The sequence below is a fragment of the Vicugna pacos genome, chromosome 2 (genome assembly GCF_048564905.1).
Source record: "Vicugna pacos chromosome 2, VicPac4, whole genome shotgun sequence".
In the NCBI taxonomy this organism is placed as follows: Eukaryota; Metazoa; Chordata; class Mammalia; order Artiodactyla; family Camelidae; genus Vicugna; species Vicugna pacos.
The window spans coordinates 86,338,482-86,354,298 of record NC_132988.1 but is presented as its reverse complement, the minus strand read 5'-3'; the positions used below and the strand labels follow the sequence as shown (position 1 = coordinate 86,354,298).

The 15,817-nt window shown below is 44.7% G+C and overlaps 1 protein-coding gene across 1 annotated transcript in view; it reads left to right on the top strand.

Annotated features, from left to right (window-relative positions):
• The first annotated feature begins 1,140 nt into the window (after nt 1-1,140).
• CWH43 (cell wall biogenesis 43 C-terminal homolog) overlaps nt 1,141-15,817 on the top strand; it is a 40,410-nt gene continuing 25,733 nt past the window's right edge. The window contains exons 1-6 of the mRNA XM_072973622.1: nt 1,141-1,355; nt 2,983-3,174; nt 6,601-6,721; nt 7,088-7,242; nt 9,410-9,611; nt 12,777-12,865. Coding sequence (XP_072829723.1) covers nt 1,313-1,355; nt 2,983-3,174; nt 6,601-6,721; nt 7,088-7,242; nt 9,410-9,611; nt 12,777-12,865 — 802 coding nt within the window. The 5' untranslated portion in view covers nt 1,141-1,312. The remainder of the gene's footprint in view (nt 1,356-2,982; nt 3,175-6,600; nt 6,722-7,087; nt 7,243-9,409; nt 9,612-12,776; nt 12,866-15,817) is intronic.

Below are 15,817 nucleotides of genomic sequence, written 5' to 3'. Positions count from 1 at the left end.
GTACATTTTAAGATTTTTATAGTTTGATCTCATACACATAAGTCTTTGATCCATTTTGAGTTAATTTTTGTTGAGACAGGGGGTCCTACTTTTTCGTTTTCATGTGGCCATTTAATTGTCCTAGAATTATTTGTTGGAAAGACTATCCCTTCCCCCATATAATTGTTTTGGAAAACTTGTTGAAAATCATTTGACCCTAAATGAGGGTTTATTTTTGGACTCTCAATTATATTGATCTTCATGTTTATCTGGCAACAGGGAGTCCTAGTAAGTAATCAAGAGATTTGGAACTCGTTGCTCAAAACTGCTATGGACTTAACAGCAATAAACGCTCGTAACTGATTCTTACACTTTCAGGCAACCCATCATTGTTTAATCTCAGAGCAAACCTTCCAGGAACGACAAACTGTTTCAAAAAATTAAAGTGAATTGAAATAAATTGCTTTGAGAAGATTCTAAAGAAAATCCAAGACATTCTGAGACATGGTAAGAGTTGAGCAAGAAGTAACTGGCCTAGTTCACTGGCCCCGTTGGTTAATTAGAGCGACTCTCACGTTCTCCTCAGGGACAGGCACTCTAAAAGATCATTATTTACGAAGTGGAGGAGGGCAGAGTTTCCTCTCCCCTGAGCAAGTGTTGGGACACCTCTAAAAGCCTCAGAAAATTCTGTAATCTCTAGAATTTTTCAACCACCCTTCCAGAATGCGATTTGTTTACCACCAAAGCTGAGAAGTGCACACAGGTGGTTGTCGCAGGTGCCTGATGGCCCGGCAGCATCGCCCAAGCCTTGGGAACGCCGAGGCCCAGTTCACACCTGCTCGCCCAAAGCGCCGGAGGCCCTGGCAGCTCAGGCTCGCACCTGGGTCTCAGCCTCCGTCTCGCAACGCGCCTCCGGGGCCTCGTTTAAAGGGCACCGCGGGTTGAAATTGCAACGCTGCCCCCTCCTCCGGGGCGCTCGGAGCGTGCCCTCCCCGGGGCCGACCGGGGATCTGATTTTTTTGCCCCGCGGCGGGTCCCAGGCCCCGGGTCCCGCGCACTGTGCGGTGGCGCCGGCGGAGGCCGTGGCGGTGGCGCGGGGCTGCTGGGCGTCCGAGACCGCGGGGCGTGCACTGCACGGGCGGCGTGAAGCCGGGCGGGCAGAGCTGGGTGTGGCGGGGCGGCCCCACCCTCGCCTCAGCGGAGCGCGCGCGCCGCGCGGGCGAAGGCAGACTCTTCGCGGGCCGGGAGGACGCGGCGGCCGGCCGGGGGCGCGGGGTGTGCACGGCGGGGCGGCCGCGCGGCTCCCGTCGGAAGCGCCGCTCCTGCCGCGGCCATGCCCTCGCCGTGGAGAGAGGTGCTCCTGGAGAGCCTCCTGGGTAAGCCGAGGCCGCCCGCCGCGCGTTCGCGGTGCCCGGCCGGGTTGGCAGAGCTCCGGGAGGGAGGAAAGCGCGCTCGGAGCCCGGAATAGAGATGCTTATCGCCCGTGGGAACTTTTGCTGCTGAAGGGGTAAAAGAAAAAGAAAAAGGAAAAAAGCCTTAGACTGAGGTTCGGAGCCGAGGATTCAGAGCTCCGACGAGTCCTCCCGAGCTCCCGCGCCACCCGGGGGCGCGGCTTCTTCACGTTTCGCCCTTGAACCGCGTGGCTGGTACCAACCCCGAGACCCATCACCCCATGAACTTGACCTTACATAAAGAAAGGGGCACCTGTTTCCCCCGGCGGCTGTAGGTGAGCACCCAGGGCGCTCGGGTTGGCTCAGCCCAAGTGGCCTTGGGTGGTGGCTGCACATTTGAGCACTTGGCCGAAAGCGTCGCACTCGAGTCCTGTGTGCTCACTTAGCAGCTTTGCAAAAAGTCCCAAGAACAATTATTGGTGTCATTCTGTCGGGTTTGTAGGATTAAAATCAGAATTCCCAGACAGACCTTTGGGAGATTTCTAGAATCTCCCTGTTCATGGGGAAACAAGCATTCCAAGTGACCCGAAAGGGGCACTTTCCTAAGAAGTTGATTTTCTGGGAGTTTTAAGTGCCCAAGGGGACCCATTTTTTGGCTTAATCTGTATCTCCGCGATGTAAAGCGAATTACATTCAGTAAGTACCCAGGGTGCTAGGTGCTCTGTGTGCTTGATCTCATTTTGTCTTAATGGCTCTGTGAGGTGGTTAAAAGTACTGTTTTGCTGACTAAGAGTGGATTGGAACCGGACTGCTCGGTTTTAAGTTCACTCTGCCATTTGCTACTTTTGTGACCTTAGGCAGTTACTTAACTCTCTGAGTCTTGGGGGTTTTTTGTGGTGGTGGTGGTGGTGGTGGTGGTGGTGGTCTGAGTTTGCATTTGTAAGAGGGGAGTAGAAATAGTGTCAACTTAATAGGGCACGGGTTGTATGAGGAATAAGAGAGAAGATGGCTGTAAATACTTAGCACAGTGCCTAGCACATGGTAAATGCCCACTAGTTAATTATCACCATTGTAGAAGATGACACAGTTTGTAGTAGCTGAGGAGAAAGTGACTGAGTATTCCACTGCTGGATACTGTACCCGAAGGGCTAGGTTTAAAATGGTCCACTCACAAGATAATGATTATTGCCTGACTAACCTGCCTTTAGCTGAAGTGGAAGGAAAGAGTCTTGCTGTTTGTTGCTCTTTTTGATTTTCATGATATTATCATTGAAGAAGGGTTGACTTAGGAAATTTTATCAATCAGGGTTCTGACAGGAAATCACATTCAACCCAGAAGGTCCAAATGGAGAGTCTTTAATAATACCGATAGGGGTATGAACGAGGTTAAAGGGACAAACAAGGGATGTTGAGGGACTCAAAAAAGCAGGAAGCCGTTCTCATCCTGGGCCTGACAGGGGAAGGGGAGGAATTCTGTTACTGGAACCCAGTTAAGGCCAGAATCCTGAAGGAGAGTGGTCAGCCAGATCAGTTGGAATGGATGGCAGGGCTATGGTTTGAAATCATGACAAAAGTAAACTTTGTCTCTTAGAAACTTTTTTTTTTTTTTAAGGATATGTTTCTTGGTCTCTCTGCCATGGCGTGGGACCAATGATCTATTACTTTCCTCTGCAAACACTGGGACTCACTGGGCTGGAAGCTTTTGCCATAGCATTTCTTTCTCCAGTCTTCCTCATGATTACTTCTTTCTGGGAGCTGGTTAACAAGAAGTGGGTGCTCGCCCTGCTGCGGATAATCACCGTTGGTAAGATTTGACAGTGATTCCTTAAGTTTTTTATTTTTAATTAAAAATCAAGTGACAGTATGTAGACCGTTCTTTTGGAAACTGATTACATAAAAAATAAAAGATGTCTCTTTCTCTTACTACTATCTTGAAGAGTTTTAGTAGAATTAGAAGACTAAGACCCAGAGTCAGCATATTTACATTTCTAACTTTCCTGTCAGACTGGAAAAGCTTAAAGATCACTGAAATGAAGAGGGAAAAGATACCTTGCAGAACAAGTCAAGTCTGGAACACATGGTGTTCTTTTTCTGTGACACAAATCTCAGAAGCCATTAAAAATTCCTAAATGATACTGGATAAAAATGTGAAAATTATGCATGATGAACAGCATAAAAAGCAAAGGTAAACAACAAATTAGAAGAAGTATTGCACCTCTTCTACTCAAAGAGCTAATTTTACTAATATATGGAGTTTTTACACATCAATAATAAAAAAGAACCACAACTCAATGGAAAAGAAAGCAAAGAATATGATCAGTTTACTGGAAAGGAAATAGAATTCGTTCTTAAAAAGATACTAAAATGTATACAATACAATACATACATATATAATACACATATAATACAGTACATATATACACACATGTTTATAGATAGGTTTACATGTCAGATCGGCAAAGAACAAACTGATAACACTGTCTTGTAACCATGGGAAACAGGCACTGGTGCACTGCTGGTGGGAATGTAAATTAGCATAACTTCTGCAAAGGACAATTTAGCAGTATTTATCTAAATTACTATATATATACACACACACACATACATACACATTCAGCAGCTCCACTTTTGGGAATATGTTCTACAGATAATACTCACATATGTGTAACATGATAAAAATAGAAAATTATTGAATCATTGCAACAATATTTGTAATAATGACGTTAGAAATAAGCTAAATGTCATTTATGTGGGATAGATTAGTTAAATAAATTGTGGTTATGAAACTTGGAATACTATAGAATATAAATGCAGCTATATTAAAGAATGAGAACATTTTTGTAAGGAAATGGAATGTTGTTCAATATACATTATTAAGTGGGGGAAAAAGGAGCACTAAACATTATGTGCAGAATACTAATATTTGTGTAAACTAGGTTAGATGAAAATACATTGAGTAATTAATTGAACAGGCAGTAAATAGCTCTGAGAGTATTTTTTAAATACCCAACTGATACCATTTTAGTTGCTTCTAGGGTGAAAAATATGGTACCTAGACACAGGGATGAAATGGGAACTTTGCACTGTATACCTTTTATACCTTTGAATTCTGAATTTCGATATGTTACATTGCCCGAAGCCAGCAACTAAAAAGATTTGACACATACATTTACTATCACAAAGAATTGAGATTATTAATATTAATAAATATTGAGAGACCTTGGAAAGGGACTAGTAGTAAAAAAGTAAGAAGACGAGGTCGTGGAGAAAAGGTTTAAAAAGATCAAAACACCAGACGCTAGTCTGGTTGAATCTGCAGTTGAAAAATCTTGCCCTTCTTCTGTTAACATGTTTGGTTTCTCTGAGTTTTCCAAGTGGCATTTGTTCATGAACCATGCTGTATATTTCTTCCATCTGGGAACAGTCATTTGACTTTTTTTCAGAAACAGTGACAGAAATCCCTAGGGAGTGGCCTGCTTTTCTGTGTGTCAGTCCCTGAAGAAGGCAGAACGTGGGTAGCGAGTGCAGTGAGATCTGTGGCAGCCCACAGAGGTCTCGAGCTCAGAAACAGCAGTGGTAAAGACCACAGGCAAATGCATCCTTTGAAAAGATGGTGTCCACAGGAATGAAAAGACATCACATAACTGTGAAATTTTCAGCTCCAAAAATAATAGAGGTGAAACTTTCTACCCTGAATTGAGTATATATAGTAACTAAGTTCAGTTGCCCTTGGCTTACAGCATCCTGTGAGTGACCGCGGCCTCATCGCTCCTCGGCTGGAGGGATCTCGTCAGTGGCACTTTTCCGTTGCCTTTGCTCAGTGCTGCCCCTGCCAGCTTTACCTACAAGACCACCCACTGAGCAGTTCCTGGGACAGTTCTTTATATTTGAGTCCCGTTCTGGCCCAGTAACTTCTGGTGGCTATAATGTAATAGTAAATAAGTTTGGGGTGCGGTGTTTGGGATGCCTCCTGTCGTTCCCCTTTCATCTCCTTCCTCTGAGCAGAGGCAGAGTTGTATTCGAGAAAGTGGAGCAGGTAGGAAAGTGACTCAGAGTTGAGGATGAGGAGGCCAGTTTCTGCCAGATACTCTTCCATGTAACCACTGAGCTTCGCTGATGCTAAACAGAAGATGCAGTAAGCCTTAAACTCCCTTTTCGGATGCTTCTTAAGGAAATGAAACAACTTTGTTTTTAAAGAGTCCTAAGGTGTTCTTACATAACTACAAAGAAGTGTTACATGCTATCCCACTGCTGACACATAGGATATTCTAGGTTAATTACTATGTAGTCAACTATTTAAATAGTTCATACAACAATTGATTTACATTATTTTTGACCTTAAATATTTTGACCCACTAACATGGCTATGATCAAAAAGATAGACAGTAATAAGTGTTAGCCAGGATATGAAGATACTGAAACCCTCATGCGTTGCTGGTGGGAATGTAAGATGGTGCAGCCTATTTGGAAAATAGTTTGACAGTTTCTCAAAATGTTAAACACAGTCATCGTATGACCCAGCAACTCCACACCTTGGTGTAGACCCAAGAAAAATGGAAATATATGTTCCCATAAGACCTGGTACACAAATGTTCATAGCAGCATTATGCATAATAGCCCAAAAGTGGAAAGAAACCCACATGCCCATCAACTGATGTATGGATAAATAAATTGCAGTAAATCCATGCAATGGGATATTATTCAGCTATAAAAAGGAATGAAGCACTTAGACATGCTACGACATGGATGAACTTTGAAAACTTTATGCTAAGTGGAAAAACTAGTCACAGAAGGCTATATATTGTATGATTCATTTATATGAAATGACCAGAATAGGAAAAATCCACACAGATGGGAAGTAAATTAGTGACTGCCAGGGGCTAGGGGATGGGGCTGAGGGGAAGAGGAGGAAAAGAGAGTGACTGCTAACAGGTATGGGTTTCTTCTTGGGGTGATGAAAATCTTGTGGCGTTAGTGGCAGCAGTGGCATAACTGTGAATATATTAAAAAACATTGAACTGTGCACTTCAACATGCTGAATTCTGTGGTATGAACGATACCGCAATAATAATTTTTCAAAAGATTTATGAGCACTCACAATTACAATTATATAGTAACTCATCTTCCTGAGTGTAAACATGGTATCAGACACAACAGTTATCAAACGCATATTGTTGAATACCAATGCATGATGGCCAGAAATGTTTAGTTCTCCTTAATTTGTTTGCAGGCAGCATTACCTCCTTCCAGGCTCCAAATGCTGAACTTCGGCTGGTGGTCCTTGCGCTTGGTCTGTCTTCCTCGCTGATAGTGCAAGCTGTGACGTGGTGGACAGGCAGTGGTTTGCAAAGGTATGGTTCATATCTTATGCCTATAGACACACAAGTGTGATCAGTTACCAAAGGGAAAGTTGGGACCAGGAGTTCCAAGATATAGTATTTACCTCGCATAAGGCCTTGTAGAAGTCTCATTTTTTTCCTTTTAACCAAACCAGGATGTGAATATTTGCCATCAGTCACAATACTGTAAGAAGTAAGGAATTATAACAAGTTGGCCAGGTGACGGGCTATATAATGGCTAAGGCATGTGCATCATGGCAGATTACCAACAAGACTATCTCATATACTCATATACTACCATAACACTGTGAAATTCATGATGGACAGTGTACACTGAAACCACATGAAAAGTCATTAAAGATATCTTTGTACTTCCAGGTACCTCAGAATCTGGGGATTCATTTTAGGACAGATTCTTCTTGTTGTTCTCCGCATTTGGTACACTTCACTAAACCCAATCTGGACTTATCAGGTGTCCAACAGAGTGATGCTGACATTAAGTACCATAGCTACACTCGATCGCATTTACACAGGTAAGTGTAGGCCCAATTTATTTAGCGATTTTCTCTCTTGCATAGTTCACCTTTCTTATCTGAATGAAACGCATCCTGAAAAAATGGAACTAATCTTTCTGCACTCTATCTCCATTTTCATTTGTTTTTCTTTCCCCCAAGAGAGTCATGGGCACAGGCAATGGACTGTCATCTAAGCAGAAGGCACCTTTTTCTCTCCTGCACAGAGGGTGACAATGACAAGCCGTCTCTGGCTTGTCTCAGCGTGGAGTGGCAGAGCAGGCCTCACACTCACGGCTGGCTTTCAGCTCTGTCTTCCTCCTTTTTCCCTCTGGACAGGGCTCTCCAGGACAGGATCCTCCGTGCTGACCCCAGCAGACCTTTCACACACTCTGGGAAATAATTTGTGAGTGAGGACCCTGATTACTACATGGGTTTTGTTAGTTGATTTTTGGTCTTGTTTTCCCCACCCCTAGACATCTGAAGATACTTTAAGCTCCAAATCTGAAACTTGAAAAGAAGGGAAATTCTATGTATTCACACCACCTTTGAAATCACTCGTCTCCCTCCGGAGCGAACTTTCTTGGAGACACACATATACCTACCTGGGACATTTGCTTCCTATGCTGATGTGAGCCTCTCCTGAGAAGAAAGGAAAAGTGTTCCTAGATTCTGAACTTGCTCCTGGCTTTTTGTGTCTGTCTCAGTGGATTGCTGTTCTTTGGCAAATACAAGGAGAAATCTCAGAGATGAATGGAATTTTAGAGGGTTTGGCTCACCCTGAACAAAGGGCTTGTATAATTCCCAGTTGGCCCCGATTTGGGCATGAAACAGGGGAACATGATGCATGTAAATTGGTCGAGTGACATTAGTATTAGTTAGGACATCTAGAACTCAGTCTAGTGCCCTAACATGTTCTATGTTTTATGAAACTAACACGTAAAGGCGGAAACTCAGGCAGCAAATTTCACAGGTGCAGCCTGATAAGTATCAGGACTTCAGGGGATCGCATACAGTTCCTGACTTGAGTTTTCTTCTTTCTCGCCTCTGTTTTAAGTGTATGTGACCCAGTTGTCAGGTGCTTCCTGTGTTTGCTCTGTGCCCCATTTACAAAACTCGACTCCTCACCAGCTCTTCCAGGATATCTGATCATCATTGGTGTTTTCTGTAGCTTTACTGAAGATGGCCTGGGTCTGGGGGATGGGTCACCCGTCACAGGCTGCAGCAGGGTTACTCAGCATGTACAGGTTGGGTGTCTCTCTTCTCTGAAAACTGCTTAGCCTCCAGGCCCCTGCCTTCCTCTGTCTTCACCACCCTCTCCCACAGCCCTGTAGCTTTCAGCTCTGCTCCTCCTTTCTCTGACTCCTTTATTGGCAGAATGGCTTTCTTCCTCCTCATGCAATTGGGCTGCCAGCTGCACAGGCAGACGCTGAGGCTGCCTCCTACCCTGCAAGGGCTTCGTGGTGTCACAAAGTACCTGCCCCACAGGTCCTCTGTTTCTACAGAGGAGTTCTCCTGCCAGCATTCTCTCCAGTTGTTACATGGTTGTGTGGGAAGTCATTAATACAACAAGCGTACAGGTGCTGCCTAAGCTCTCTTTCCCAGCTGTGTGAGCTCAGACAAGTTACTTGTTTTTTTTTGTGGGCCTCAGTTTTCTAATCTGTAGAATGGGTTTAGTAAGCAAGCCTACCTCATAAAGATGTGAAGATGAAATGAGTTCATATAAAGGGCTGGGGCCAGGGCCTGGTACCTAGTAACTGCTCAGTCACAGCACTGTTATCACTCCTGGGACGCAGAGGGTTAGACAAGAGGCCTGTTCTCTTGGGCAGAAGCGTCCTGGTATACCGGGAACGTTCTGCTCAAGGTGGACTGCATTTGTTCCCAGAACATACTTTTCACTTTTCCTATGTGCATTTTAGCTCCTACTATGGACTTCACGTGAAGTCAGTAACTTTCTGTGTTTTCAGTTGTCAGATTCCAAAATGCTTTCTTCTCCCTAAACTGTCCCTGATCTAGGCTGCCTGACATCACCTCTCCTAGCGCATTCTGCTTTGTGCTGTTGCCTGTCTCCTCTCCCCTTCTAGAGTAAGCTCCTTGAAGCCAGCTACTGTTTCTTACTGGCTTAAAGTCTGTTAAATATGGAGGGTAAATTGCCGTGTAACTGATGCTTTCCCATGTTTCATTCTAGATGATGACGGCTGCAAGCCGGAGGGGAAGAAGCCTGGGGAGACGGCCAAGGGGTTGGCTGCCAGACCTAACTGGTTGTTGGCGGGGGCTGCCTTCGGCAGTCTCATGTTCCTCACGCACTGGATTTTCGGGGAGGTCTCTCTTGTTTCCAGATGGGCAGTGAGCGGGCATCCCCATCCAGGGCCAGATCCTAACCCGTTCGGGTGAGTTGGGGTTTGGAAACAATCCAGAAATTGGCTAGTGCAGTTGAGGAAATTCCTCCTCTGTTTGAGCAGCCAAATGTTTCATATTCCACTTGCCCTCGACGCTGGAAACATTGCATGAAATTACTGTGTCCTCTGGAGATGAGGGAGCCGGGGGGGCATTTACCCCAGTGCCGAGGGACTGCTGGGAGGTACATGAGGAAGGGCTGAGGATTGTGCACGGCTCCGTAAGAGGTCCTGGGAGCTCCTGCCCGGGGCCCTCTGAGGAATTCCCGCAGAACAGAGCCTTCTCAGTGGCAGGGGAGGTGTGGCATCCCCAGGCTGTTTCCTCCAGATCCTCCCATTACAGTGACAGGCATCTGGCAAGACGAGACCAGGGGTCGGATGAGAGACCAGGTTGGCAGTGGGGCCTAGAGCTCTCATCTCTGCAAAGGAGGAAGCCCAGGGAGATCTCTGCCTCCTCTGTACCCTGGGACTCGTTCTAACCAGGGGCACCCAAGGAGTTAGCAGTCGTGAGCTTAAGTGTTGGTGTATGTGCTGGGTCCTCACTGACCCTCCCCCTGCTCTTCCTGACACCGTTTTTCTCCCGTGGCCAGGTCCAGCCTTTCATGTAAAAAAGATCAGAGGAACACTGAAAACATCTGTTCTCTCTTAACATGCTGGAATCCCCACATTTGCAGACACATTGGCTCCTTCCTCTGCCGACATCTGGGCACATCCCCCAGGTGTCTCAATCTCAGTGTGTCTGAGTCTGGGCTTCGTAGTTTTCACTCCCTGGACGTGTTCTTCCTCCTCCATGCCTTGGTTCACTCTGTCTCCCACTCCACCATCCAAGCAGGAACCCAGAAGTCACCTCAGAATCCTGTGTCTTCCTCATTTTCTGCCTCTAATTTGGTATTAAGTCCAATCAATTGTACTGCTTCTCTGAAAGTATCTGCCCCTTCCTCCCTGTCCCCAGCCATATCTCATTTCATCAGGCTATTGCTGTTGTCTTCAAACCGTCTTTCTTCAGCCTGGCCTTCTCTGCACTGCTCCAGAGTGAGCTCTCCAAAGTGCAGATGTGACTCCATCACCCTTACTTGAAACCTTTCAGCATTCCGCCCCCAAACCAGGTCATACAAGGCAGGACGTGCACCCCACCCTCACTTACTTTTACAGATGCTTCCTGACTTACCCGCGTGCTTCACCTGGGCTGAAATCACTTTCAGTTCCCCAGCTGTGCCCGACTATTCCAGTCCTCCATCCATGTGCATGTGCTCTTCTCTCTGTCTGGGCTGCCTTCTCTGCCTTGATGTCCTGGCAAGCTCTTACTCACCCTTCAAAACCTAGTTCAAACATCTCCTCCATGAAGTCTTCCCTGATTACCCCAAGGCTTCCTTTATGCCAGACTATTTTGAATGCCCACCCCATCCTCTACCCTACTTCTTATATCTCTGATAATTATTCTGTATTACAGACTGTTTATATGACGTTATTTTATGTCCTTCATCCTTTCTAGACACTAAGCGCCTTGAGGGCAGGGAATGGGAAAAAGAACTAATAACTGATGACTTACTCTGTGTTGGGCCCTGAGCTAGGAAGTTTACATATGTTATCTCATCCAGGGTCTATATCTTTTTGATCCTGGGTGCTCTAGCATATTTAGGAGGAAGGGAGAGAAGGAAGAAAGGCACAAAGGAGGAGGGGGGAAGGAAGGAGTTTATTCTCATGGGTTAAAGCTTTGTTTCCAAAGCTCCCATGAAAACAAGCATAGGTCATGTGGAAGAGCCACAGGAGAGCTGGGCCAAGAGCCCAAGGGCTGAGGGCCGGCTTGGCCAATAGCAACTCATTATTCACCTTTGGACCTGACATCCCTGGTCCTGTTTTCCTTACCTGTAAAATGAGGGTTTTCTTTTCAGACATTTTATGATTTTCTGTGTGCTGGAGCAAGACATTAAAGATGGAGATGCAACTCAGGAGACGAGCGTTTCCCAAACTGGTGCGGAACAGTGGCTTCTCAAGATGTTAATGGGTACCCCGAGAGAAAAGACAAACAAAACCAAACCTCTTTCAGATCTGTAGGATTTGGAAACGCTGCCCTTCTCCTTCCTTCTTTGTGATTCACAAGGCACATGAACATCACAGAGATTCTAGGGGAGAGAGCAGTTCTCAAACATACGTGAGCCTGGAGTTCCTTTTTTAGAACACCTATTCACATCTCATGAAACGCCACGCTAGACCATCATCCCCTGTGACCATCGTGGTAGGAACTGCTTTCTAAAATTCTCTGGGTTCTACTTAAGGGAATGGGTCATAAGCAGGTTTTGAAGGGATGAAGATGTGGGAGATGGGAGGAAGGCGAGAGAGGCACAAATGGTGCTGAGGGGATTTGGGGAAACCGAGGATCAGCGCAGACCACAGACCCTGGGAGGGTGAGGGGCGGCACACACCGTGCTGTTAGTTCATGCTCCAGTTTCCTGTCTCCCCACCCCATTGCTCTTGCTCTCCTGACATCCTGCATTCTCTGCCAGTTGTGTTCACTGTCTGTCCCCCTCCCCCACTGGAACGTGAGCACATGGAGGAAAGGGATCTTTGTACACTGATGTATCCCAAGCACCTAGAACAGAGCCTGGCACATAGTAGGTCTTCATAAACATTTGTTGTTGAATTAGGGATAGGCAACAGTCAACAATGTCCTCCATGGCCTTTTTTAAAAAATTGAAATATAGTTGATTAACAGTGTTGTGTTAGTTTCTGGTGTACAGCATAGTGATTCAGTTATGCATATATATTCTTTTTCTTATTCTTTTTCATCATAGGTTATTACAAGCTATTTAATATAGTTCCCTGTGCTATACAGTAGGACCTTGTTGTTTATCTATTTTATATGTAGTAGTTAGTATCTGCTAATCCCAAACTCTTATTTTATCCTTCCCCAACCTCTTTCCCCTTTGGTAACCATAATTTTGTTTTCATTCATGTCAAGTCAGAGTTGCTTTTATGTCAGTGTTCTGAATGTACGTTGTATGGGTCCTACTGGACTTTCGTTATCTTGTTGGTTGTTGCACACTCATAGCATCTCTTAGATGCGCCTCAAGGTAGGAGATACGTTTCTGTTTTGTATTTGGGATGGTGGAATATTAGCAATGTCAGGTGTCTTATAACATGTCATTTTTTTTTTAACAGGGGTGCAGTTCTGCTGGGCTTGGCGGGTGGATTGATGATTTCGCCTTGTTCATGGTTTTCTGGTTGCAGTTTCATCTGGTGGGTTACAGGTACGTGGAGTTGCTCTGCAGAAATGCTTGGTTGCCCAATTTACTTGCAAGCATGCGCACCTAGAGTGGAAGTAGATGACTGTACAAACACATGCAGCTGCCAGGTGGGCTGCTCGAATCAGCTGCAGCCGCTGGAACCCAGACGTTCCCCTGGTTCCCAGTGGCTTCGGGCTCCACGTTCCTGCTTCCTTCTGCTCCGTTTCCCCCGCTCCTCCTGCAGCTGTCTTACTCCCCCGGACTATACTGACATAATCTTGCCTGTCTCCTAAATGACTTATCCAGGCCCAGAGGTCATAACTGTTTTCCTGATGGTCTGAGTTGCTGGAGGGTTAGATATTGCCACGTAGCCGACCTTCCCCTCTCCAAGATCCCTCGCTTCTCCGGTTCTCAGGAGTGCCCCTCCTTTGGGACTCCACAGTGAAGCTCAATTTCCCTTTCTCTTTCGTATATTACAGTTTCATCCTCACGCCTCTCCCCAGCCTTGGGGTCCACGTTTACTTATTCAAAGGCTTGAACCCTCTCTCCTCAGTCACTCCCTTTAGGACTACAGAATATTGATGAAGACTGTCATGTTTGAGGAGCACTCTCCTTATTTTTATGCTTATGACTATTTTATCACTGGGACTGAATTACACCACCCTCCTCCCTTCCCCTCAAAAGGCAGAAGTGGGTAGAGTCAGTGTTAGTGTTAAATAAAAAATCCCCACTCTGTGCCAGGGCAAACACGGTGTTTGGTTTCTATGAGGAGAGATGTCCTTATATATTTTAATTAAGCAGGCGATTCAGAGGGTTGTGCTAAATGCTGGGTGCGGCTTTGTGAAGCTACAGGTAGTGGTAATAGACGAGATGGGTTGAATAACACAATAGGTACATTCTCCTACACCGTAAGCGCCACCACCCTCGCATGGAGACGTGTGTGTCATCCAAATAGGCTGCGCAGTTAATGAGGTTAACCAGGCCCTCATCCTCCTGGAGCTGTGTGAGCAAACAGCTGCAGTCACGTTGACTTTTACTTGCTTATGTAATTTCGGGTCAGCATTCTGTATGGGGTCTGTGGAAGTTTGTGTGAATATAATATGGGAGTAACCTTCCTTCTCATCAGAGAGATACCTCCTGAGATTCCACAGGAAAAGAGGCAGATAACATTGTAACTGCTGAGTTTGCAATGAGCATGGAGAGCTTCTTAATCTGCCTGCAATTTGTCTAAGGAACATGGAATACACTGAAAGTCTGTTCAGCATTTATATTATGCCTTTTCTCATGGAATAGAAGCAAAATACCTACTGGGCAGGGAATTAGCAGCTTCATGTTAAACATGGGAAAACTGAGGATCACAGAAACATAAACTTAAAGAACAGAAAAGCTGTGAACTTAGAGTTTTATGCTTATCCTTATTTCCCCAGATAAGTAAGCACAGCCTTGAGAGTCAAACCTAATCTAGTCTGGCTGTCTCTCTGAGCTATTATATAGAAGGCCTTAGGGGCAGCAGATTTAAGGCTTCTGGTGGGCTGTTTGCAGCAGAGAGGAAAGCAGGACCATAACTCGCAAGCTTCAGCTCCCTCTCTGATGCCTGCTCACCTGAATTAAGTCGGAGCTCACATTTAATTACCTAGAGATGGTGCCCACTTTCCACTGTGATTCATCTCTGGAAAACACCCATAAAGCAGAATATAGAAAAATAAAATTATTTTTTCATTGTACCATTGAAGTTTGCAATCCCAGTTGGGTCTTAGCATGAAATTAATTATGTCAGTGACCAGTAGCACATCCGAAATGCAAAGATAAAGGACCTTTAGATCTTGATGGCAATTAAATTAGTAAAATCTAAGTTCTTTTTGTTGTTGTTGTTGGGGGTGGTAATTAGGTTTATTTATTTATTTAGTTACTTTAATGGAAGTACTGGAGATTGAACCCAGGACCTCCTACATGTTAAACATGTTCTCTAACCACTGAGCTATACCCTCCCCCTACAAAGCTCTATTAAAAAAGACATAAATGTACTAAATGCATTGATAGGATCTATGCCGTGTGCTTACAATTTTACTGTATGAGAAATTTGGCCCATTGAAAATAAACATGTTAGTTATGGTAAATATTACTGGAAAGTTTAATTACCATGCATTCTGCTCAGTGTCTTACATGTTGTAAAGATCTGGGGGAGATTATTTGGAAGGACTCAGCCTCAAATGAAAAGTAGTTAAGCTGTACAGTTGAGAGAAAAAGGCAGAGTGACTCACAGTGTATCATATGCTACCACTGGTGTGCAGAAAGGGAGGGAAATGCACATTCGTGCACATTTCTTTCTATGTGCAGATTGTCTCCAGAAGGATGCAGAGGGAAATGCTAACATTGGTTGCCTTCACTAAGGGGAAGGAATAGATGAACCTCCAGGGTTCAGAGGGACTCCGTTTTACTTTAGATTTTGAGTGTATAACCTATTTCAAAATACAGTTTTAGTGGATTTAAAAATATGTAGCCCATTTAAAAATAGAAACTAAATTAAAAATGCAAGTGAAAACAGTCAAAGGAAATTTGAAGCGATGCTTTCTTTCCCTTCAGATAATTCTTTGTTGTAAGAGAAGCAACAAAGCTATTTTGCTGTCTTTAGATTAGAATATCAAATTAGGACTCATTCTTTTGAAAAATAGTCATTGTGAGCTGGTAAACAGGAACAATTCACTGTCACTAATAATCAAATAAATGAAAATCAAAGTATGGTATGACATTCATCATTAATTTGTTAAGGATTTTTAGAAAGACATACTTTTGGCGGGGTTCAAAAGGTGAGACTTGGCAGGGGTTCTGGAGAAACTGGAAACTGGGGTAGCCTCTCAGGAGGGCAGGTAACCACAAGAAATGACTCTTCAGAATGCTTGCCTCTTGATGCAGTAGTTTGTACTTCGTTTTCTTCTTTTAGGGGAGGAGGCAATTAGGTTTATTTATTTACTTATT